Source organism: Bactrocera dorsalis, chromosome 2 (genome assembly GCF_023373825.1).
Source record: "Bactrocera dorsalis isolate Fly_Bdor chromosome 2, ASM2337382v1, whole genome shotgun sequence".
NCBI lineage: Eukaryota > Metazoa > Arthropoda > Insecta > Diptera > Tephritidae > Bactrocera > Bactrocera dorsalis.
The window spans coordinates 67,412,447-67,437,904 of NC_064304.1; the positions used below are offsets into that span (position 1 = coordinate 67,412,447).

The 25,458-nt window shown below is 33.2% G+C and overlaps 1 protein-coding gene and 3 long non-coding RNA genes across 16 annotated transcripts in view; 2 read left to right on the plus strand and 2 right to left on the minus strand.

Annotated features, from left to right (window-relative positions):
* Positions 1 to 25,458, plus strand: part of LOC105234133 (uncharacterized) — a 78,310-nt gene that overhangs the window by 39,200 nt on the left and 13,652 nt on the right. For 2 of the 13 annotated variants that reach the window (XM_049450323.1, XM_049450324.1), the window contains exon 2: positions 3,638 to 3,711. The exons of 3 other annotated variants lie outside the window; for them this stretch is intronic. In XM_049450323.1, the coding sequence (XP_049306280.1) occupies positions 3,638 to 3,711 (74 nt within the window). Of the gene's footprint in view, positions 1 to 3,637; positions 4,698 to 11,638; positions 12,379 to 19,274; positions 20,343 to 25,458 lie in introns of those variants that run through there. 8 more of the 13 variants (XM_049450326.1, XM_049450327.1, XM_049450322.1 and 5 more) reach the window with 7 other exon arrangements.
* Positions 3,831 to 25,458, minus strand: part of LOC125776799 (uncharacterized) — a 37,093-nt gene continuing 15,465 nt past the window's right edge. The window contains exon 2 of the long non-coding RNA XR_007421971.1: positions 3,831 to 3,943. This is a non-coding gene — a long non-coding RNA (uncharacterized LOC125776799). The remainder of the gene's footprint in view (positions 3,944 to 25,458) is intronic.
* Positions 4,844 to 7,683, plus strand: LOC125776779 (uncharacterized). The gene is made up of 2 exons (XR_007421940.1): positions 4,844 to 6,928; positions 6,997 to 7,683. It is a non-coding gene; the product is annotated as an uncharacterized LOC125776779 (long non-coding RNA).
* Positions 15,700 to 16,529, minus strand: LOC125776826 (uncharacterized). The gene is made up of 2 exons (XR_007422002.1): positions 16,398 to 16,529; positions 15,700 to 16,342 (listed from the first exon to the last, which is right to left on the minus strand). It is a non-coding gene; the product is annotated as an uncharacterized LOC125776826 (long non-coding RNA).

Here is a 25,458-nt window from a genome sequence, read left to right on the forward strand (position 1 = left end):
ACTATGACATGTATAGGGTGGGCATATAAAATTTTAAATTTAAAAAGTCAATAAAACAAAAACGGCTTGATTTTTAACATTTTTTAACATTTATTTAAAAGGCTGTTTTATGAAATTTATTTGTGGAAAACAATTTCTGACAAATGACCACCACGGCTAAGTTTACAGTAGCTTATCCGATCCATCCAATTTTGGAGTACTTTCTCGATGGTTTCAGGCCTTATGTCAGCTACAGCAGCTTGAATCTCGTACTTTAGATCTTGAATTGTTTTTGGATGGTTGGCGTAACATTTATCTTTAACAGCTCCCTACAGAAAATAGTCCAACGGAGTTAAATCGCAGCTTCTGTGAGGCCAATTCACATCACCTCTTTTGCTGATTATGCGATTTTCGAAGATAGGGCGTAAAAGATTGAGTGTAGCGTTTGCTGTATGGCACGTAGCGCCGTCCCGTGCCCCAAATGCGACAATTCTGCTTGTTAACGTAACCATCGAGGTGGAAATGAGCCGCGTCCGAAAAGATGATTTTTCGGTAAAATTGACCATCCTTTTTTTTCAATATTTCCCAATTTTCTTCTAGTAAATAGCGACACATTGGTAAATGTTAGACTTTTTACTGAATATCTGTCACTTTCCGAATGGTATTTGACGTTTCCAATGTCGAAATATAGATAATTCAAATTTAAAACGTTAGATGGCCCACCTTTAGTATTGGTTAAGTAAATCGATAATTAGGCAGCATTTAATATCTACTCGTAACCTTTCATTGACTAATTGTTACGTTATTTGCGACCAAGTTCTATTGACGATTTTACGAATTATTACTTCTTAATCGAATCATTTCTTCTAAAGCTTCTCTGTTACATGGGGTTTTACCTGTCAACTTTGAACAGTCTAGTTCTTCAATTCGAATACCATCCAAAGATCTACAACGACTGAGTGCTACATAAGCTTGTCCAGCAGCAAACAGTCGAGAGCCCAGATAAATTACTGCATGCTCTACTGTACAACCTTGCATCCTATGAACGGTCGACGCCCAACTCAGTATGCTATTTAAATGTCACCAATACTAGTTTTATATATACGTTGCATACTTTTAAGCGCATCGTTTTGGTGAGCTGCTTAAATTTACTATCGCCTTCCTACAGTCTCGCTCAAATATTCTAGGTTTCAGTACCATTTAAAAAAGTTACATACATACATTCATATGTACATACAAGTGAAGCTAATAAAAGCGTAATAAAAAACTCATTAAATTATGTTTTAAATGTGTAATTTATTTATTTATTTATTAAAAACACACCAACGGAAATCAACCAACCAATTCAAATCACTCATATCCCATATGTGAGAATCATGACTACTGGTGGGCTATTTAGCACAAACGTAACCTATTTGTAAATTGTGGTCAGACACACCTACATACGAAAAACATATATGTATATATAGAACACTGAGTAAAACTTAAATTTGAAAAAGTCTAACCACCATAACATCCAGACTTGAGAATCCTTTGCGATTAAAATACTGATGTTTATCTCTTGACGGTGCAATTATATTTACGTGACTTCCATCAACTGCCATTGCCACACCAGGATTTTTTGATTTTCCAAAAAAAATGTGTTTTTTTTCTTCCTCGCTGGCGATCAATTCAATGGAAATCCAACTTGAACATAGCCTGTACTCAAAAATGTTGAGTAAGTACTTCAGTTAATACAACACAAAATGTCGATTAAGCCATATTTATATTGAAGTCCTTTCCAATACAATGGTGATTGTGGCTAAGAAACGTAGACATGCAGCAAGTTTTATTTTTGGAGAAAGAGAACCTTGTCTTTTGTCGTTTCCAAATTAATTTTCGCATTCCCCCAAAATGTATATAAATGCCCTTTTTTGATACGAGAATTTTTGATGAAACTACGTATGTACATACATACATATATATGTAAATAAAATGTTGTTTTTTTTAGCTTAAATAGTACAATTCACTTATAGTGATCCATTTCCAACACGTCTTTTGAAATATTCCTCAAATTTCTGCGCTCACGACGAATGTTTACACTATTTTCATCATCACTGTCACTTAAATATAATGCAATTGTATCCATTTTAAATATAAAGTATTAGCTCGTTGGCCGGTATGGCCGCCAGTATGCCAGTGCAAGCCTTTTGAATGGCCTCTACGTTTGCATAACCCTTTCCTTTCATGGTCACATGCTTTTTCTGAAAAGAAAGAAGTCGCACAGGTGAATACGGGGAGTAGTTAATGGTTAAAATGTGATTTTTGGTCAAATAATGGTCCTTCGAATGTTGGATTCTGATCAATGTTTGGTCGTCAGTCAATTTTTGCGGAGCAAACCCTGCATACACCTTTCGTAAACCCAAATGTTCGGTCAAAATGCGATAAATCGATGTTTTGGAGATGTTCAATTTCATTTCCATGAATGCTTTTGGCTGATTTTTGATGAATTCACGCACAGTTTTGATGAAATTTCCGGTGATCTCGGATTTTGATTGGCCAACGTGTTGATCGTCATTTATGTCTTCACGACCACTTTGAACGTTGAAAGCACTCATGCACTCTGTTACAGGATAGGCAATCATCGCCATAAACTTGTTTCATCAATTGAAACGTTCCGGTAAAAGTTTTACCAATTTTAAAACAAAATTTAATGTTGGCTCTTTGTTCGAAGCTCATTTTCGCACCGATAACACAAACATATTGACACTTAAAACCCAACAACTTCTAAAAGATTCCTGTTACTTTGGAACGCACTTTGCATGTCATTTTATGACCGAATATTGCTCAGTATGTGAGATAAATGATTGAAAATGAAGGATAATCCTTCGCTGGCAATGGTATATCTGTATGTCAAAAATGGGTTGAATAGGGTCAATACTTCCCTTAGCCCCCATATACCTAACATAAAGATTTTCGAACTTCCGAGTGACTTTGTACCGCATATATCGGCCAACATCTGAGTTATGTTAATACAAATGAGAGAGCGTGTTTTACTCACAATTTTGTATCTTTGTGCCTAAAATTTATAAATTTGAGCGAAAACTTGACGTAGACCCTATATAACTAATATCAGGATTTTCGAACTTCCATATACTTCATGGAAGGATTTTCATTTTTCTATCAAATCTTATGTGTCTTTCAGTGCATGAGTTATATGAAGTATTAAATATATACAATTGCTTGGACGTTTTACATCTGAAGGTTTGTCCCTGGCTTTGCAAGAGTATAAAATATTCAGTTTAACCCAAACTTAGCCCTCTGTTACATGTTTTGTCTATTTATGTATATATTTGTTATTAAGCAAATCACTCAAATTTAGGAAAACTGCAATTTTAATTTAAAACTATTCGCGCATTAGTTATGATAACATAAATGTATAAAACTCTTTATTAATGTGTTAGTTGATATAATATTGAATTAATTTAACCGGAAATGCACAATACATAAAAATATTCATTTTTTATAATAATTTGTGAATTTTCGGACTTTTTGTGCGAATATCTTAACCGAGAGAAGATTCTCATCAGCCCATACCCATTTTATTGTCGAATTCGGAGAATGCTGTATTAAAGCCCAATTCTCATATTAATTAATAAAACTTATTTTTTATTTTTAGGTGGCTTTAGGAGCAGTAAATGATAAAGGTAGTTTTGGAGGCTTTCGAAAGCAATTCAGTGGACGATTCAAACGGTTCGTTTCGAAACAACCGAAAGCACATAATTCATCCATTCCCCCCGAACTCAAACCACAATTAAAAGCTATATACGTATATTAGGAATCTCGGAGCGAACTGAAGATGCCATACTCTAAAACTTAACTGTCATATATAAATTTGATTGGATAATACTTAAGGAATAAAACAAGTGTTGTTTTTCTCTTAATTTTCAGTTGTGCAACTAAAATATGAATATGTAATAAAGACCTATAATTCTTCTTTTCAAGCAAAAAAAAAATACTAAAATTCAAACTAAAATAGCTTATTAATGGTTAACTAAAGACAACAACTGATTTGTTTTGTGGCTAATTGTAATTCTGTGCTATATGTTTTAATTTTTTAGTTTATATCTTCAAATATTTCTTTTCTCAATTGTTGTATGCAGTCCTTCTTATTACTACTTCTTAGATCGTTGCTACTAGCCCAACATTTTTTGTTTTGTTGCCTCACTTTTCATATGAACGTATGTGAAGTTTCATATCAATCTGTCATATCCAGCGTTTGTAAAACTACGCTACTCCCGTAGCATTTCATTTTGCTATCGCTATCGCTACCGACCTCTCTTTGTCGGGAGCCACAGCAGAGCCATAGCATAACATGTATCATTAAAGTATGTGCTCTGCTCTTCTCCGAGTTTTGATAGGTAAAAAACTACAGTTGAAGCGAGAGCAAAAAGTGAATTGCTGTGCTCTGCGGCGTAGCGGAAGCAAAAAATTGGGAGCGGTAGTAGAGCAGAGCTAATAAAAGTTTTTATTTGCTACCGCTCCGCATGTGTTTGTTGTTTGTTGTTTTTTCTTTTTTGCTATTTTCTGTCTTAATATTTGAATTAATTGAAAAATTCAACCAAAAAAATGTTATGCGAAATATTTTGGCACTTGTTGCGTCAAGTGACTTTATAAATCTAAAATCAAATATTTTAAGAAATAAATTAATAAAGTGAATTAGATAATAATTGAATAAATTATGTGTAAAATGTTTTTTATATTATGTAAAATATTTACCATTTTTATATTATTACAAATGTATGTATTACAATACCCAATTACTATGAATTTTCGAGATTAATTTTAACTACATATACTTTCCCCTTTTTTATATACATACTTACCCCTAGTTTAAGATGTTAGGATAAGTTTTAGGCTAAACCATGAAATTCTGGTAATAAAGAATTCTATTGTACTAAAACCATTATCGCGAACGTACGTTTTCTTAACCGGCATCTTTTAAATTCGCTTATACACAGGCGCGTTCTCAGTAATTCGCGCAACCCAATTAATTTTTTCGTTCAGAAACAAAATCAGTTTAACCCATATACTAAATTTTTTACTTTTTTCTTTCTATTTTTTAATTACTAAAATTTTCAAATGATTCTTACATGAATTTTGAACCAATGCTTATGATTTGAAATATAATTTTTGTATTTATTAGTTGTATTGAACTTTAACATAAAGAGATAAAAAGTATCCTTGTCCTTACCCTGCTTCTAAGCTACCTCCCCACCAATTTTCAGCCAAATCGGTCCCGCCGTTCCTGAGTTATAAGTGGTGTAACTAATATGACTTTTTTTATTTATGTGCATAAAGGACAGAAAATAGCAAAAAAGAAAAAAACAACAAACACATGCGAGAGCTGTAGCACATGAAAATTTTCATTAGCTCTGCTCTACTACCGCTCCCTTTTTTTGCGACCGCTACATCAATTATATAAATTTTGCTGCTATAGAGTAGTAAATGAAAACCCTGGTCATATGATTCTTTGTTTACAAGCCATTAAGTGTCGCCGTGTCACAGAGATTATACTGAATAAGTGTATTTTGATTCATAAAATTTGGTTTTTCTTATCAAACGACAAAACTTTTTGAACAACCTGGTATATGTGCTTATGCTGCCTTAGTGTTTCTGCGTTTTGTTTGTTCTTTCCTTCTCTGTTCTGTTTGTTTGTTTGTATAATTCTTTTAGTGATCGGTGTTTGTTTTATTGTTTAGGTGTTTTTACTTTTCGCGCCCGATTTATATTTTTTGTGTTCGTAAAATTTGTATATTTTGTTTCTTGTAAGTTTTTGTTTTGTCACAGAGGTTTTAGTTATTGCATATATGTGTTTGTGTGTATCGAAAATTAAGTTTTCGATGTAGTGGAACTTACTTGCCGACTTGATAAAATACATTCCGTGGCTAACAGATGGCGCTAATTTCGAAATCATTCAAAATCGAAAATTTGTCGAGATCTATTCGTTGATCAGTGAACTGCGTAAATTGGCAAGAATGGAGAATTTATAAATTATGTTTTAAATGTGTAATTTATTTATTAAAAACGCACCAACGGAAATCAACCAACCAATACAAATCACTCATATCCCATATGTGAGAATCATGACTACTGGCGGGCTATTTAGCACAAACGCATCCTATTTGCATCTTGTGGTCAGACACACCACATACAAAAAACATATATGTATACTAGAGGACCCGCCCAAGTTTTACTGTGGCTGTTACATAGGTAGTACTACTAATACCATCTATATGATTTCTATTAGTTAGATTATAAATATTATTTAAGGAATAATCGCATTTTTGGTGAAGCAACTTGTGTTAGTTTACAAAAAAAGAATCATAAAGAATTTCGTGCGTTAAGAAAGAATTGGTTTTTGGGGTAAAAATACTATTGAATTTGGGCTGTGCATCAGTGAAATCAATCGAGTCCAATCGATTGTCAGCCTAGTGAACTGCATATTAAGAAACGGTTCTCAAGCGTGAAAAGAGAAAAAAATCGGCTGGCAAGGTTATGGCATCAGTCTTTTGGGATGCCCGTGATATATTATGTATTCATGGTTCCCGTTTAAATATTGCATTGCTCTGTGCAATGCTTCGAAAAGATTTCTGTATATCTCATATTTTAATAGACCTTTTTATCAACACTTCAGTTATGCCACTATTTTTTATGCCAGACCTTTTGCAATTGTAAATTGCCTGTCAAGATACAGAAAATTTATATATATAAAGATATACATAGAATAGGTCGACTTCCTAAACGCAGGTTGCAATGCATATTTACAATGCATATAGTTCCTAAAGTCATACTTGAATTTTCTGGCAACGCCTAATGTTTCTAATTAGTTGGCAACTCAGTTTTAAACGCATCAGATGTTTAAAGCGTGCATCAATTTTATTTGGTATGCAGAACAGACAATGGCAGAGTAAATAATTTTTATTTATTGTAACTAATTTAAATTGTGTTATCATTTCGTTTTATCTTATATTATAGAGAAAAAAAAGTGGACACACGAGCGGAAGAAATTATTAATAACAACAAGGCTTCGCCATGAAGCAGAATTTTCCGGCAAAAAAAGAAAGAGAAATACAATTTGGGAGTCGATTTTAAGGGAAATGAGGGACGTTGAGAGCTCGTTTCCATTTTCAAGAGATGAAATAACGAGGTGTTTTCTCAACATAATGGGGACTTATAAGCGTATAAAGAAGAGAAACAGTACTTCTGGCGAAGCAGCATCAAATTGGGAATATTTTAGCGAAATCGATGAAGTGTTTGGGAGTCGTTCTAGTATTGAAGTCCCACTAGAAATGACCGAGTATTCTATAATTTCATTGGAAAGTCCTTCCACCACAGCAACAATTGACGGAATGGATGTAACACCTACAACATCAGTTAAAAGAAAGAGATTTGACGTAATCGAATTCTTAGAGAAAGAATCCGAAAAGGAAAACGAAGCTATAAATAAGCTTATAAAAATAGAAAGTGAAAGACTTGAAGTTGAAAAAGAAAAACTTACAGAATTAAAGCAACTACGGGCTTTATTTGAAAACCCAGGATAGTTTATAAATAATATAAATAATTACTATTATATAATTATAAGAAATATATATATATATATATATATGTTATAGTTTTGAAAGTTCCTATCTTATGAAATAAAATACATTTATGTTCATGTTATTCAAATTGTGTTTTTATTTTAGAATTGTCGTTTAATTCAACTTGAAAACAACGCTGCCAGGGCATTTCGTTTTTGTTGGGCTTCATCTCTTTGCAATGATGGAACACTAACTTCAGATGTTTGGGCCTCCTCTTCGTCCAATTCTATGCAATCAATGTTTTGCTGACCTTCATTGATTATAATCACGTTATGTATTATCATGTTTAAATGAGTTAAGCATCCGCCCACTCTTCCCGGAAAAACTGGCGCACCTTAATAAACCATCTCAGTTCACCACAGCAGATGACACTAAAATATAACTCACCACATCAGTAAACCAACCCACTCCGCAGAAAGGATGAACAAGGAAAAAGCAGGTCACTTCGTTACAGACAGATCACACATCAACATACGCTTTTCGTCACCGATCTCGCGCTACAATTTACAATTCGTTCGATACATACTTTTCAACCATCAATTTTCGCTGAGACACTGCGCCGCGTCAACACGTCTACTCAAGCGGGATTATACCTTTCGACTTTTCTCGCCGCCCCGTTTGACGACATCTATTTTAATAAAATTCAATTTTTATAATAATAAAAATTATAATCTCTGCAATCCAATTGTGAAAATACAAACAAAGTTTATTTTAATAAACATAAATTTCGTGTACTTTTATTCAATGCACGTTAATACAATAATTTTTGGAATATGAGCGAGCTGTACACCAATAAATTTTAAAATTCTGAACTTTTGTTTTAATATCCCGAACGCCTGTTCAACAAAAACTCGGTTAGTGCTTAAAATAGTGTTAAATTTGCTCTGCTGCGATGTTAAAAAACCATTATCCCGATATGGCACCATGAGAAACGTTTCTAGCGGATAAGCTGCGTCGCCTAAGAAGTGGTGATTTGGTGGAATTTTAATTCACCGCTTACTACTGCTCTACGAAATGGGCTCCTTTGCCACACTGATGCCTCATGACATCGTCCGGGACAGCCGACAAAGACGTCCAGAAATTTCATATCGCTGTCAACAATGCCCTATACAAATTGCTTATTATAATTTGACAAGAGATGAGTATACATGTGTAATTACCTGTGCAATGATGGAAAACGTCCCTTTTCTGTTATAGAAACTTATTGCATCATTTTTTGGTTGTGATATGGGAATGTGCGTTCCATCAATGCATCCTAATACAAAAGGAAATATATTGTGGCGACGTTGAGAAAACGTCGAAATGATGTATTATTGGCAAGCTTCCAAATTGTCAAACACAATGCCTTTTCCATGGAAACTGCAGTACGACCTATTGATGATTCGGTCCACATTGGTTGTAGCATAGTCATCAGAGTCTGAAATTGCATCGAACACGTTTTATGTTATCCATATTTGAAATTCAATCGTGTACTTACCTTGAACGTGCTTCTTCGCATCCGAAAATGGGAATAAAATATATCGTCTTCCATCAATACAATAGATCCACAAAAATTTTTATTTTTCAAAAATTTTTTTATTTTTTTATTAACTTAAAGCTAAAGCTAATTCTTCAGCATTTGCTAATAAAATTAATGAATAATTTCTTCTCTCGTCCATATTAACTCAAAATTTCGTTATTTGTAATAACAGTTATTATTTGACATATGTTTTATGTATGAAATTTACGATGACGTTCCTAAACGTCATTTATATGCAAAGCATTAATTTGCAACGCAGAGTTGCGTTGAAAATCAGCTTTGCATTTCATACGCATTTTTTCGAGTTATGCATCGCAACTTGCGTTTAGGAAGTCGGCCATACTGAGTAAAAGTTAATTTTGAAAAAGCCTAACCACCATAACATCCAGACTTGAGAATCCTTTTCGATTAAAATACTGATGTTTATCTCTTGACGGTGCCATTATATTTACGTGAGTTCCATCAACTGCCATTGCCACACCAGGAATTTTTGATTTTCCAAAAAAATGTGTTTTTTTTCTTCCTCGCTGGCGATCAGATCAATGGAAATCCATCTTGAACATAGCCTGTACTCAAAAATGTTGAGTACTTCAGTTAGTACAACACAAAATGTCGATTGGGCCATATTTATATTGAAGTCCTTTCCAATACAATGGTGATAACTGTCTGTGGCTAAGAAACGTAGACATGCAGCAAGTTTTATTTTTGGAGAAAGAGAACCTTGTCTTTTGTCGTTTCCAAATTAATTTTCGCGTTCCCCCAAAATGTATATAAATGCCCTTTTTTGATACGAGAATTTTTGATGAAACTACGTATGTACATACATACATATATATGTAAATAAAATGTTGTTTTTTTTAGCTTAAATAGTTCAATTCACTTATAGTGATCCATTTCCAACACGTCTTTTGAAATATTCCTCAAATTTCTGCGCTCACGACGAATGTTTACACTATTTTCATCATCACTGTCACTTAAATATAACGCAATTGTATCAATTTTAAATATAAAGTATTAGCTCGTTGGCCGGTATGGCCGCCAGTATGCCAGTGCAAGCCTTTTGAATGGCCTCTACGTTTCCTTTCATGGGCACATACCTTTTCTGAAAAGAAAGAAGTCGCACAGGTGAATACGGGGAGTGGTTAATGGTTAAAATGTAATATTTGGTCAAATAATGGTCCTTCGAATGTTGGATTCTGAGCAATCTTTGGTCGTCAGTCAATTTTTGCGGAGCAAACCCTGCATACACCTTTCGTAAACCCAAATGTTCGGTCGAAATGCGATAAATCGATGTTTTGGAGATGTTCAATTTCATTTCCATGAATGCTTTTGGCTGATTTTTGATGAATTCACGCACAGTTTTGATGAAATTTCCGGTGATCTCGGATTTTGATTGGCCAACATGTTGATCGTCATTTATGTCTTCACGACCACTTTGAACGTTGAAAGCACTCGTGCACTCTGTTACGGGATAGGCAATCATCGCCATAAACTTGTTTCATCAATTGAAACGTTCCGGTAAAAGTTTTACCAATTTTAAAACAAAATTTAATGTTGGCTCTTTGTTCGAAGCTCATTTTCGCACCGATAACACAAACATATTGACACTTAAAACCCAACAACTTCTAAAAGATTCCTGTTACTTTGGAACGCACTTTGCATGTCATTTTATGACCGAATATTGCTCAGTATGTGAGATAAATGATTGAAAATGAAGGATAATCCTTCGCTGGCAATGGTATATCTGTATGTCAGAAATGGGTTGAATAGGGTCAATACTTCCCTTAGCCCCCATATACCTAACATAAAGATTTTCGAACTTCCGAGTGACTTTGTACCGCATATATCGGCCAACATCTGAGTTATGTTAATACAAATGAGAGAGCGTGTTTTACTCACAATTTTGTATCTTTGTGCCTAAAATTTATAAATTTGAGCGAAAACTTGACGTAGACCCTATATAACTAATATCAGGATTTTCGAACTTCCATATACTTCATGGAAGGATTTTCATTTTTCTATCAAATCTTATGTGTCTTTCAGTGCATGAGTTATATGAAGTATTAAATATATACAATTGCTTGGACGTTTTACATCTGAAGGTTTGTCCCTGGCTTTGCAAGAGTATAAAATATTCAGTTTAACCCAAACTTAGCCCTCTGTTACATGTTTTGTCTATTTATGTATATATTTGTTATTAAGCAAATCACTCAAATTTAGGAAAACTGCAATTTTAATTTAAAACTATTCGCGCATTAGTTATGATAACATAAATGTATAAAACTCTTTATTAATGTGTTAGTTGATATAATATTGAATTAATTTAACAGAAAAATGCACAATACATAAAAATTTTCATTTTTTATAATAATTTGTGAATTTTCGGACTTTTTGTGCGAATATCTTAACCGAGAGAAGATTCTCATCAGCCCATACCCATTTTATTGTCGAATTCGGAGAATGCTGTATTAAAGCCCAATTCTCATATTAATTAATAAAGCTTATTTTTTATTTTTAGGTGGCTTTAGGAGCAGTAAATGATAAAGGTAGTTTTGGAGGCTTTCGAAAGCAATTCAGTGGACGATTCAAACGGTTCGTTTCGAAACAACCGAAAGCACATAATTCATCCATTCCCCCCGAACTCAAACCACAATTAAAAGCTATATACGTATATTAGGAATCTCGGAGCGAACTGAAGATGTCATACTCTAAAACTTAACTGTCATATATAAATTTGATTCGATAATACTTAAGGAATAAAACAAGTGTTGTTTTTCTCTTAATTACATTCTTCAGTTGTGCAACTAAAATATGAATATGTAATAAAGACCTATAATTCTTCTTTTCAAGCAAAAAAAAAATACTAAAATTCAAACTAAAATAGCTTATTAATGGTTAACTAAAGACAACAACTGATTTGTTTTGTGGCTAATTGTAATTCTGTGCTATATGTTTTAATTTTTTAGTTTATATCTTCAAATATTTCTTTTCTCAATTGTTGTATGCAGTCCTTCTTATTACTACTTCTTAGATCGTTGCTACTAGCCCAACATTTTTTGTTTTGTTGCCTCACTTTTCATATGAACGTATGTGAAGTTTCATATCAATCTGTCATATCCAGCGTTTGTAAAACTACGCTACTCCCGTAGCATTTCATTTTGCTATCGCTATCGCTACCGACCTCTCTTTGTCGGGAGCCACAGCAGAGCCATAGCATAACATGTATCATTAAAGTATGTGCTCTGCTCTTCTCCGAGTTTTGATAGGTAAAAAACTACAGTTGAAGCGAGAGCAAAAAGCGGCGTAGCGGAAGCAAAAAATTGGGAGCGGTAGTAGAGCAGAGCTAATAAAAGTTTTTATTTGCTACCGTTCCGCATGTGTTTGTTGTTTGTTGTTTTTTCTTTTTTGCTATTTTCTGTCTTAATATTTGAATTAATTGAAAAATTCAACCAAAAAAATGTTATGCGAAATATTTTGGCACTTGTTGCGTCAAGTGACTTTATAAATCTAAAATCAAATATTTTAAGAAATAAATTAATAAAGTGAATTAGATAATAATTGAATAAATTATGTGTAAAATGTTTTTTATATTATGTAAAATATTTACCATTTTTATATTATTACAAATGTATGTATTACAATACCCAATTACTATGAATTTTCGAGATTAATTTTAACTACATATACTTTCCCCTTTTTTATATACATACTTACCCCTAGTTTAAGATGTTAGGATAAGTTTTAGGCTAAACCATGAAATTCTGGTAATAAAGAATTCTATTGTACTAAAACCATTATCGCGAACGTACGTTTTCTTAACCGGCATCTTTTAAATTCGCTTATACACAGGCACGTTCTCAGTAATTCGCGCAACCCAATTAATTTTTTCGTTCAGAAACAAAATCAGTTTAACCCATATACTAAATTTTTTACTTTTTTCTTTCTATTTTTTAATTACTAAAATTTTCAAATGATTCTTACATGAATTTTGAACCAATGCTTATGATTTGAAATATAATTTTGTATTTATTAGTTGTATTGAACTTTAACATAAAGAGATAAAAAGTATCCTTGTCCTTACCCTGCTTCTAAGCTACCTCCCCACCAATTTTCAGCCAAATCGGTTCCGCCGTTCCTGAGTTATAAGTGGTGTAACTAATATGACTTTTTTTATTTATGTGCATAAAGGACAGAAAATAGCAAAAAAGAAAAAAACAACAAACACATGCGAGAGCTGTAGCACACGAAAATTTTCATTAGCTCTGCTCTACTACCGCTCCCTTTTTTTGCGACCGCTACATCAATTATATAAATTTTGCTGCTATAGAGTAGTAAATGAAAACCCTGGTCATATGATTCTTTGTTTACAAGCCATTTAGTGTCGCCGTGTCACAGAGATTATACTGAATAAGTGTATTTTGATTCATAAAATTTGGTTTTTCTTATCAAACGACAAAACTTTTTGAACAACCTGGTATATGTGCTTATGCTGCCTTAGTGTTTCTGCGTTTTGTTTGTTCTTTCCTTCTCTGTTCTGTTTGTTTGCTTGTATAATTCTTTTAGTGATTGGTGTTTGTTTTATTGTTTAGGTGTTTTTACTTTTCGCGCCCGATTTATATTTTTTGTGTTCGTAAAATTTGTATATTTTGTTTCTTGTAAGTTTTTGTTTTGTCACAGCAGTTTTAGTTATTGCATATATGTGTTTGTGTTTTGTCTTCTTGTTGTATATGTTACTTTTTTGAATTTATTCGGACTAATTATTGAATCCGTTTCGATCGATAGTTATTACATTGAAATCATTAAAACCGTATCGAAAATTAAGTTTTCGATGTAGTGGAACTTACTTGCCGACTTGATAAAATACATTTCGTGGCTAACAGATGGCGCTAATTTCGAAATCATTCAAAATCGGAAATTTGTCGAGATCTATTCGTTGGTCAGTGAACTGCGTAAATTGGCAAGAATGGAGAATTTATAAATTATGTTTTAAATGTGTAATTTATTTATTAAAAACGCACCAACGGAAATCAACCAACCAATACAAATCACTCATATCCCATATGTGAGAATCATGACTACTGGCGGGCTATTTAGCACAAACGTATCCTATTTGCATCTTGTGGTCAGACACACCACATACAAAAAACATATACATATGTATACTAGAGGACCCGCCCAAGTTTTACTGTGGCTGTTACATAGGTAGTACTACTAATACCATCTATATGATTTTTATTAGTTAGATTATAAATATTGTTTAAGGAATAATCGCATTTTTGGTGAAGCAACTTGTGTTAGTTTACAAAAAACAGAATCATAAAGAATTTCGTGCGTTAAGAAAGAATTGGTTTTTGGGGTAAAAATACTATTGAATTTGGGCTGTGCATCAGTGAAATCAATCGAGTCCAATCGATTGTCAGCCTAGTGGACTGCATATTAAGAAACGGTTCTCAAGCGTGAAAAGAGAAAAAAATCGGCTGGCAAGGTTATGGCATCAGTCTTTTGGGATGCCCGTGATATATTATGTATTCATGGTTCCCGTTTAAATATTGCATTGCTCTGTGCAATGCTTCGAAAAGATTTCTGTATATCTCATATTTTAATAGACCTTTTTATCAACACTTCAGTTATGCCACTATTTTTTATGCCAGACCTTTTGCAATTGTAAATTGCCTGTCAAGATACAGAAAATTTATATATATAAAGATATACATAGAATAGGTCGACTTCCTAAACGCAGGTTGCAATGCATATTTACAATGCATATAGTTCCTTAAGTCATACTCGAATTTTCTGGCAACGCCTAATGTTTCTAATGAGTTGGCAACTCAGTTTTAAACGCATCAGATGTTTAAAGCGTGCATCAATTTTATTTGGTATGCAGAACAGACAATGGCAGAGTAAATAATTTTTATTTATTGTAACTAATTTAAATTGTGTTATCATTTCGTTTTATCTTATATTATAGAGAAAAAAAAAGTGGACACACGAGCGGAATAAATTATTAATAACAACAAGGCTTCGCCATGAAGCAGAATTTTTCCGGCAAAAAAAGAAAGAGAAATACAATTTGGGAGTCGATTTTAAGGGAAATGAGGGACGTTGAGAGCTCGTTTCCATTTTCAAGAGATGAAATAACGAGGTGTTTTCTCAACATAATGGGGACTTATAAGCGTATAAAGAAGAGAAACAGTACTTCTGGCGAAGCAGCATCAAATTGGGAATATTTTAGCGAAATCGATGAAGTGTTTGGGAGTCGTTCTAGTATTGAAGTCCCACTAGAAATGACCGAGTATTCTATAATTTCATTGGAAAGTCCTTCCACCACAGCAACAATTGACGGAATGGATGTAACACCTACAACATCAGTTAAAAGAAAGAGATTTGACGTAATCGAATTCTTAGAGAAAGAATCCGAAAAGGAAAACGAAGCTATAAATAAGCTTATAAAAATAGAAAGTGAAAGACTTGAAGTTGAAAAAGAAAAACTTAAAGAATTAAAGCAACTACGGGCTTTATTTGAAAACCCAGGATAGTTTATAAATAATATAAATAATTACTATTATACAATTATAAGAAATATATATATATATATATATATATATGTTATAGTTTTGAAAGTTCCTATCTTATGAAATAAAATACATTTATGTTCATGTTATTCAAATTGTGTTTTTATTTTAGAATTGTCGTTTAATTCAACTTGAAAACAACGCTGCCAGGGCATTTCGTTTTTGTTGGGCTTCATCTCTTTGCAATGATGGAACACTAACTTCAGATGTTTGGGCCTCCTCTTCGTCCAATTCTATGCAATCAATGTTTTGCTGACCTTCATTGATTATAATCACGTTATGTATTATCATGCACGTTAATACAATAATTTTTGGAATATGAGCGAGCTGTACACCAATAAATTTTAAAATTCTGAACTTTTGTTTTAATATCCCGAACGCCTGTTCAACAAAAACTCGGTTAGTGCTTAAAATAGTGTTAAATTTGCTCTGCTGCGATGTTAAAAAACCATTATCCCGATATGGCACCATGAGAAACGTTTCTAGCGGATAAGCTGCGTCGCCTAAGAAGTGGTGATTTGGTGGAATTTTAATTCACCGCTTACTACTGCTCTACGAAATGGGCTCCTTTGCCACACTGATGCCTCATGACATCGTCCGGGACAGCCGACAAAGACGTCCAGAAATTTCATATCGCTGTCAACAATGCCCTATACAAATTGCTTATTATAATTTGACAAGAGATGAGTATACATGTGTAATTACCTGTGCAATGATGGAAAACGTCCCTTTTCTGTTATAGAAACTTATTGCATCATTTTTTGGTTGTGATATGGGAATGTGCGTTCCATCAATGCATCCTAATACAAAAGGAAATATATTGTGGCGACGTTGAGAAAACGTCGAAATGATGTATTATTGGCAAGCTTCCAAATTGTCAAACACAATGCCTTTTCCATGGAAACTGCAGTACGACCTATTGATGATTCGGTCCACATTGGTTGTAGCATAGTCATCAGAGTCTGAAATTGCATCGAACACGTTTTATGTTATCCATATTTGAAATTCAATCGTGTACTTACCTTGAACGTGCTTCTTCGCATCCGAAAATGGGAATAAAATATATCGTCTTCCATCAATACAATAGATCCACAAAAATTTTTATTTTTCAAAAATTTTTTTATTTTTTTATTAACTTAAAGCTAAAGCTAATTCTTCAGCATTTGCTAATAAAATTAATGAATAATTTCTTCTCTCGTCCATATTAACTCAAAATTTCGTTATTTGTAATAACAGTTATTATTTGACATATGTTTTATGTATGAAATTTACGATGACGTTCCTAAACGTCATTTATATGCAAAGCATTTATTTGCAACGCAGAGTTGCGTTGAAAATCAGCTTTGCATTTCATACGCATTTTTTCGAGTTATGCATCGCAACTTGCGTTTAGGAAGTCGGCCATACTGAGTAAAAGTTAATTTTGAAAAAGCCTAACCACCATAACATCCAGACTTGAGAATCCTTTTCGATTAAAATACTGATGTTTATCTCTTGACGGTGCCATTATATTTACGTGAGTTCCATCAACTGCCATTGCCACACCAGGAATTTTTGATTTTCCAAAAAAATGTGTTTTTTTTCTTCCTCGCTGGCGATCAGATCAATGGAAATCCATCTTGAACATAGCCTGTACTCAAAAATGTTGAGTACTTCAGTTAGTACAACACAAAATGTCGATTGGGCCATATTTATATTGAAGTCCTTTCCAATACAATGGTGATAACTGTCTGTGGCTAAGAAACGTAGACATGCAGCAAGTTTTATTTTTGGAGAAAGAGAACCTTGTCTTTTGTCGTTTCCAAATTAATTTTCGCGTTCCCCCAAAATGTATATAAATGCCCTTTTTTGATACGAGAATTTTTGATGAAACTACGTATGTACATACATACATATATATGTAAATAAAATGTTGTTTTTTTTAGCTTAAATAGTTCAATTCACTTATAGTGATCCATTTCCAACACGTCTTTTGAAATATTCCTCAAATTTCTGCGCTCACGACGAATGTTTACACTATTTTCATCATCACTGTCACTTAAATATAATGCAATTGTATCCATTTTAAATATAAAGTATTAGCTCGTTGGCCGGTATGGCCGCCAGTATGCCAGTGCAAGCCTTTTGAATGGCCTCTACGTTTCCTTTCATGGGCACATACCTTTTCTGAAAAGAAAGAAGTCGCACAGGTGAATACGGGGAGTGGTTAATGGTTAAAATGTAATATTTGGTCAAATAATGGTCCTTCGAATGTTGGATTCTGAGCAATCTTTGGTCGTCAGTCAATTTTTGCGGAGCAAACCCTGCATACACCTTTCGTAAACCCAAATGTTCGGTCAAAATGCGATAAATCGATGTTTTGGAGATGTTCAATTTCATTTCCATGAATGCTTTTGGCTGATTTTTGATGAATTCACGCACAGTTTTGATGAAATTTCCGGTGATCTCGGATTTTGATTGGCCAACATGTTGATCGTCATTTATGTCTTCACGACCACTTTGAACGTTGAAAGCACTCGTGCACTCTGTTACGGGATAGGCAATCATCGCCATAAACTTGTTTCATCAATTGAAACGTTCCGGTAAAAGTTTTACCAATTTTAAAACAAAATTTAATGTTGGCTCTTTGTTCGAAGCTCATTTTCGCACCGATAACACAAACATATTGACACTTAAAACCCAACAACTTCTAAAAGATTCCTGTTACTTTGGAACGCACTTTGCATGTCATTTTATGACCGAATATTGCTCAGTATGTGAGATAAATGATTGAAAATGAAGGATAATCCTTCGCTGGCAATGGTATATCTGTATGTCAAAAATGGGTTGAATAGGGTCAATACTTCCCTTAGCCCCCATATACCTAACATAAAGATTTTCGAACTTCCGAGTGACTTTGTACCGCATATATCGGCCAACATCTGAGTTATGTTAATACAAATGAGAGAGCGTGTTTTACTCACAATTTTGTATCTTTGTGCCTAAAATTTATAAATTTGAGCGAAAACTTGACGTAGACCCTATATAACTAATATCAGGATTTTCGAACTTCCATATACTTCATGGAAGGATTTTCATTTTTCTATCAAATCTTATGTGTCTTTCAGTGCATGAGTTATATGAAGTATTAAATATATACAATTGCTTGGACGTTTTACATCTGAAGGTTTGTCCCTGGCTTTGCAAGAGTATAAAATATTCAGTTTAACCCAAACTTAGCCCTCTGTTACATGTTTTGTCTATTTATGTATATATTTGTTATTAAGCAAATCACTCAAATTTAGGAAAACTGCAATTTTAATTTAAAACTATTCGCGCATTAGTTATGATAACATAAATGTATAAAACTCTTTATTAATGTGTTAGTTGATATAATATTGAATTAATTTAACAGAAAAATGCACAATACATAAAAATTTTCATTTTTTATAATAATTTGTGAATTTTCGGACTTTTTGTGCGAATATCTTAACCGAGAGAAGATTCTCATCAGCCCATACCCATTTTATTGTCGAATTCGGAGAATGCTGTATTAAAGCCCAATTCTCATATTAATTAATAAAGCTTATTTTTTATTTTTAGGTGGCTTTAGGAGCAGTAAATGATAAAGGTAGTTTTGGAGGCTTTCGAAAGCAATTCAGTGGACGATTCAAACGGTTCGTTTCGAAACAACCGAAAGCACATAATTCATCCATTCCCCCCGAACTCAAACCACAATTAAAAGCTATATACGTATATTAGGAATCTCGGAGCGAACTGAAGATGTCATACTCTAAAACTTAACTGTCATATATAAATTTGATTCGATAATACTTAAGGAATAAAACAAGTGTTGTTTTTCTCTTAATTACATTCTTCAGTTGTGCAACTAAAATATGAATATGTAATAAAGACCTATAATTCTTCTTTTCAAGCAAACAAAAAAAATACTAAAATTCAAACTAAAATAGCTTATTAATGGTTAACTAAAGACAACAACTGATTTGTTTTGTGGCTAATTGTAATTCTGTGCTATATGTTTTAATTTTTTAGTTTATATCTTCAAATATTTCTTTTCTCAATTGTTGTATGCAGTCCTTCTTATTACTACTTCTTAGATCGTTGCTACTAGCCCAACATTTTTTGTTTTGTTGCCTCACTTTTCATATGAACGTATGTGAAGTTTCATATCAATCTGTCATATCCAGCGTTTGTAAAACTACGCTACTCCCGTAGCATTTCATTTTGCTATCGCTATCGCTACCGACCTCTCTTTGTCGGGAGCCACAGCAGAGCCATAGCATAACATGTATCATTAAAGTATGTGCTCTGCTCTTCTCCGAGTTTTGATAGGTAAAAAACTACAGTTGAAGCGAGAGCAAAAAGTGACTTGCTGTGCTCTGCGGCGTAGCGGTAGCAAAAAATTGGGAGCGGTAGTAGAGCAGAGCTAATAAAAGTTTTTATTTGCTACCGCTCCGCATGTGTTTGTTGTTTGTTGTTTTTTCTTTTTTGCTATTTTCTGTCTTAATATTTGAATTAATTGAAAAATTCAACCAAAAAAATGTTATGCGAAATATTTTGGCACTTGTTGCGTCAAGTGACTTTATAAATCTAAAATCAAATATTTTAAGAAATAAATTAATAAAGTGAATTAGATAATAATTGAATAAATTATGTGTAAAATGTTTTTTATATTATGTAAAATATTTACCATTTTTATATTATTACAAATGTATGTATTACAATACCCAATTACTATGAATTTTCGAGATTAATTTTAACTACATATACTTTCCCCTTTTTTATATACATACTTACCCCTAGTTTAAGATGTTAGGATAAGTTTTAGGCTAAACCATGAAATTCTGGTAATAAAGAATTCTATTGTACTAAAACCATTATCGCGAACGTACGTTTTCTTAACCGGCATCTTTTAAATTCGCTTATACACAGGCACGTTCTCAGTAATTCGCGCAACCCAATTAATTTTTTCGTTCAGAAACAAAATCAGTTTAACCCATATACTAAATTTTTTACTTTTTTCTTTCTATTTTTTAATTACTAAAATTTTCAAATGATTCTTACATGAATTTTGAACCAATGCTTATGATTTGAAATATAATTTTGTATTTATTAGTTGTATTGAACTTTAACATAAAGAGATAAAAAGTATCCTTGTCCTTACCCTGCTTCTAAGCTACCTCCCCACCAATTTTCAGCCAAATCGGTTCCGCCGTTCCTGAGTTATAAGTGGTGTAACTAATATGACTTTTTTTATTTATGTGCATAAAGGACAGAAAATAGCAAAAAAGAAAAAAACAACAAACACATGCGAGAGCTGTAGCACATGAAAATTTTCATTAGCTCTGCTCTACTACCGCTCCCTTTTTTTGCGACCGCTACATCAATTATATAAATTTTGCTGCTATAGAGTAGTAAATGAAAACCCTGGTCATATGATTCTTTGTTTACAAGCCATTTAGTGTCGCCGTGTCACAGAGATTATACTGAATAAGTGTATTTTGATTCATAAAATTTGGTTTTTCTTATCAAACGACAAAACTTTTTGAACAACCTGGTATATGTGCTTATGCTGCCTTAGTGTTTCTGCGTTTTGTTTGTTCTTTCCTTCTCTGTTCTGTTTGTTTGCTTGTATAATTCTTTTAGTGATTGGTGTTTGTTTTATTGTTTAGGTGTTTTTACTTTTCGCGCCCGATTTATATTTTTTGTGTTCGTAAAATTTGTATATTTTGTTTCTTGTAAGTTTTTGTTTTGTCACAGCAGTTTTAGTTATTGCATATATGTGTTTGTGTTTTGTCTTCTTGTTGTATATGTTACTTTTTTGAATTTATTCGGACTAATTATTGAATCCGTTTCGATCGATAGTTATTACATTGAAATCATTAAAACCGTATCGAAAATTAAGTTTTCGATGTAGTGGAACTTACTTGCCGACTTGATAAAATACATTCCGTGGCTAACAGATGGCGCTAATTTCGAAATCATTCAAAATCGAAAATTTGTCGAGATCTATTCGTTGATCAGTGAACTGCGTAAATTGGCAAGAATGGAGAATTTATAAATTATGTTTTAAATGTGTAATTTATTTATTAAAAACGCACCAACGGAAATCAACCAACCAATACAAATCACTCATATCCCATATGTGAGAATCATGACTACTGGCGGGCTATTTAGCACAAACGTATCCTATTTGCATCTTGTGGTCAGACACACCACATACAAAAAACATATACATATGTATACTAGAGGACCCGCCCAAGTTTTACTGTGGCTGTTACATAGGTAGTACTACTAATACCATCTATATGATTTTTATTAGTTAGATTATAAATATTATTTAAGGAATAATCGCATTTTTGGTGAAGCAACTTGTGTTAGTTTACAAAAAAAAGAATCATAAAGAATTTCGTGCGTTAAGAAAGAATTGGTTTTTGGGGTAAAAATACTATTGAATTTGGGCTGTGCATCAGTGAAATCAATCGAGTCCAATCGATTGTCAGCCTAGTGGACTGCATATTAAGAAACGGTTCTCAAGCGTGAAAAGAGAAAAAAATCGGCTGGCAAGGTTATGGCATCAGTCTTTTGGGATGCCCGTGATATATTATGTATTCATGGTTCCCGTTTAAATATTGCATTGCTCTGTGCAATGCTTCGAAAAGATTTCTGTATATCTCATATTTTAATAGACCTTTTTATCAACACTTCAGTTATGCCACTATTTTTTATGCCAGACCTTTTGCAATTGTAAATTGCCTGTCAAGATACAGAAAATTTATATATATAAAGATATACATAGAATAGGTCGACTTCCTAAACGCAGGTTGCAATGCATATTCACAATGCATATAGTTCCTTAAGTCATACTTGAATTTTCTGGCAACGCCTAATGTTTCTAATGAGTTGGCAACTCAGTTTTAAACGCATCAGATGTTTAAAGCGTGCATCAATTTTATTTGGTATGCAGAACAGACAATGGCAGAGTAAATAATTTTTATTTATTGTAACTAATTTAAATTGTGTTATCATTTCGTTTTATCTTATATTATAGAGAAAAAAAAGTGGACACACGAGCGGAAGAAATTATTAATAACAACAAGGCTTCGCCATGAAGCAGAATTTTCCGGCAAAAAAAGAAAGAGAAATACAATTTGGGAGTCGATTTTAAGGGAAATGAGGGACGTTGAGAGCTCGTTTCCATTTTCAAGAGATGAAATAACGAGGTGTTTTCTCAACATAATGGGGACTTATAAGCGTATAAAGAAGAGAAACAGTACTTCTGGCGAAGCAGCATCAAATTGGGAATATTTTAGCGAAATCGATGAAGTGTTTGGGAGTCGTTCTAGTATTGAAGTCCCACTAGAAATGACCGAGTATTCTATAATTTCATTGGAAAGTCCTTCCACCACAGCAACAATTGACGGAATGGATGTAACACCTACAACATCAGTTAAAAGAAAGAGATTTGACGTAATCGAATTCTTAGAGAAAGAATCCGAAAAGGAAAACGAAGCTATAAATAAGCTTATAAAAATAGAAAGTGAAAGACTTGAAGTTGAAAAAGAAAAACTTAAAGAATTAAAGCAACTACGGGCTTTATTTGAAAACCCAGGATAGTTTATAAATAATATAAATAATTACTATTATATAATTATAAGAAATATATATATATATATATATATATATGTTATAGTTTTGAAAGTTCCTATCTTATGAAATAAAATACATTTATGTTCATGTTATTCAAATTGTGTTTTTATTTTAGAATTGTCGTTTAATTCAACTTGAAAACAACGCTGCCAGGGCATTTCGTTTTTGTTGGGCTTCATCTCTTTGCAATGATGGTACACTAACTTCAGATGTTTGGGCCTCCTCTTCGTCCAATTCTATGCAATCAATGTTTTGCTGACCTTCATTGATTATAATCACGTTATGTATTATCATGCACGTTAATACAATAATTTTTGGAATATGAGCGAGCTGTACACCAATAAATTTTAAAATTCTGAACTTTTGTTTTAATATCCCGAACGCCTGTTCAACAAAAACTCGGTTAGTGCTTAAAATAGTGTTAAATTTGCTCTGCTGCGATGTTAAAAAACCATTATCCCGATATGGCACCATGAGAAACGTTTCTAGCGGATAAGCTGCGTCGCCTAAGAAGTGGTGAGTTGGTGGAATTTTAATTCACCGCTTACTACTGCTCTACGAAATGGGCTCCTTTGCCACACTGATGCCTCATGACATCGTCCGGGACAGCCGACAAAGACGTCCAGAAATTTCATATCGCTGTCAACAATGCCCTATACAAATTGCTTATTATAATTTGACAAGAGATGAGTATACATGTGTAATTACCTGTGCAATGATGGAAAACGTCCCTTTTCTGTTATAGAAACTTATTGCATCATTTTTTGGTTGTGATATGGGAATGTGCGTTCCATCAATGCATCCTAATACAAAAGGAAATATATTGTGGCGACGTTGAGAAAACGTCGAAATGATGTATTATTGGCAAGCTTACGCTGCAGTACGACCTATTGATGATTCGGTCCACATTGGTTGTAGCATAGTCATCAGCCTCTGAAATTGCATCGAACACGTTTTATGTTATCCATATTTGAAATTCAATCGTGTACTTACCTTGAACGTGCTTCTTCGCATCCGAAAATGGGAATAAAATATATCGTCTTCCATCAATACAATAGATCCACAAAAATTTTTATTTTTCAAAAATTTTTTTATTTTTTTATTAACTTAATATTTGAAGAATTAGCTAAAGCTAAAGCTAATTCTTCAGCATTTGCTAATAAAATTAATGAATAATTTCTTCTCTCGTCCATATTAACTCAAAATTTCGTTATTTGTAATAACAGTTATTATTTGACATATGTTTTATGTATGAAATTTACGATGACGTTCCTAAACGTCATTTATATGCAAAGCATTTATTTGCAACGCAGAGTTGCGTTGAAAATCAGCTTTGCATTTCATACGCATTTTTTTCGAGTTATGCATCGCAACTTGCGTTTAGGAAGTCGGCCATACTGAGTAAAAGTTAATTTTGAAAAAGCCTAACCACCATAACATCCAGACTTGAGAATCCTTTTCGATTAAAATACTGATGTTTATCTCTTGACGGTGCCATTATATTTACGTGAGTTCCATCAACTGCCATTGCCACACCAGGAATTTTTGATTTTCCAAAAAAATGTGTTTTTTTCTTCCTCGCTGGCGATCAGATCAATGGAAATCCATCTTGAACATAGCCTGTACTCAAAAATGTTGAGTAATTCAGTTAGTACAACACAAAATATCGATTGGGCCATATTTATATTGAAGTCCTTTCCAATACAATGGTGATAACTGTCTGTGGCTAAGAAACGTAGACATGCAGCAAGTTTTATTTTTGGAGAAAGAGAACCTTGTCTTTTGTCGTTTCCAAATTAATTTTCGCGTTCCCCCAAAATGTATATAAATGCCCTTTTTTGATACGAGAATTTTTGATGAAACTACGTATGTACATACATACATATATATGTAAATAAAATGTTGTTTTTTTTAGCTTAAATAGTTCAATTCACTTATAGTGATCCATTTCCAACACGTCTTTTGAAATATTCCTCAAATTTCTGCGCTCACGACGAATGTTTACACTATTTTCATCATCACTGTCACTTAAATATAATGCAATTGTATCCATTTTAAATATAAAGTATTAGCTCGTTGGCCGGTATGGCCGCCAGTATGCCAGTGCAAGCCTTTT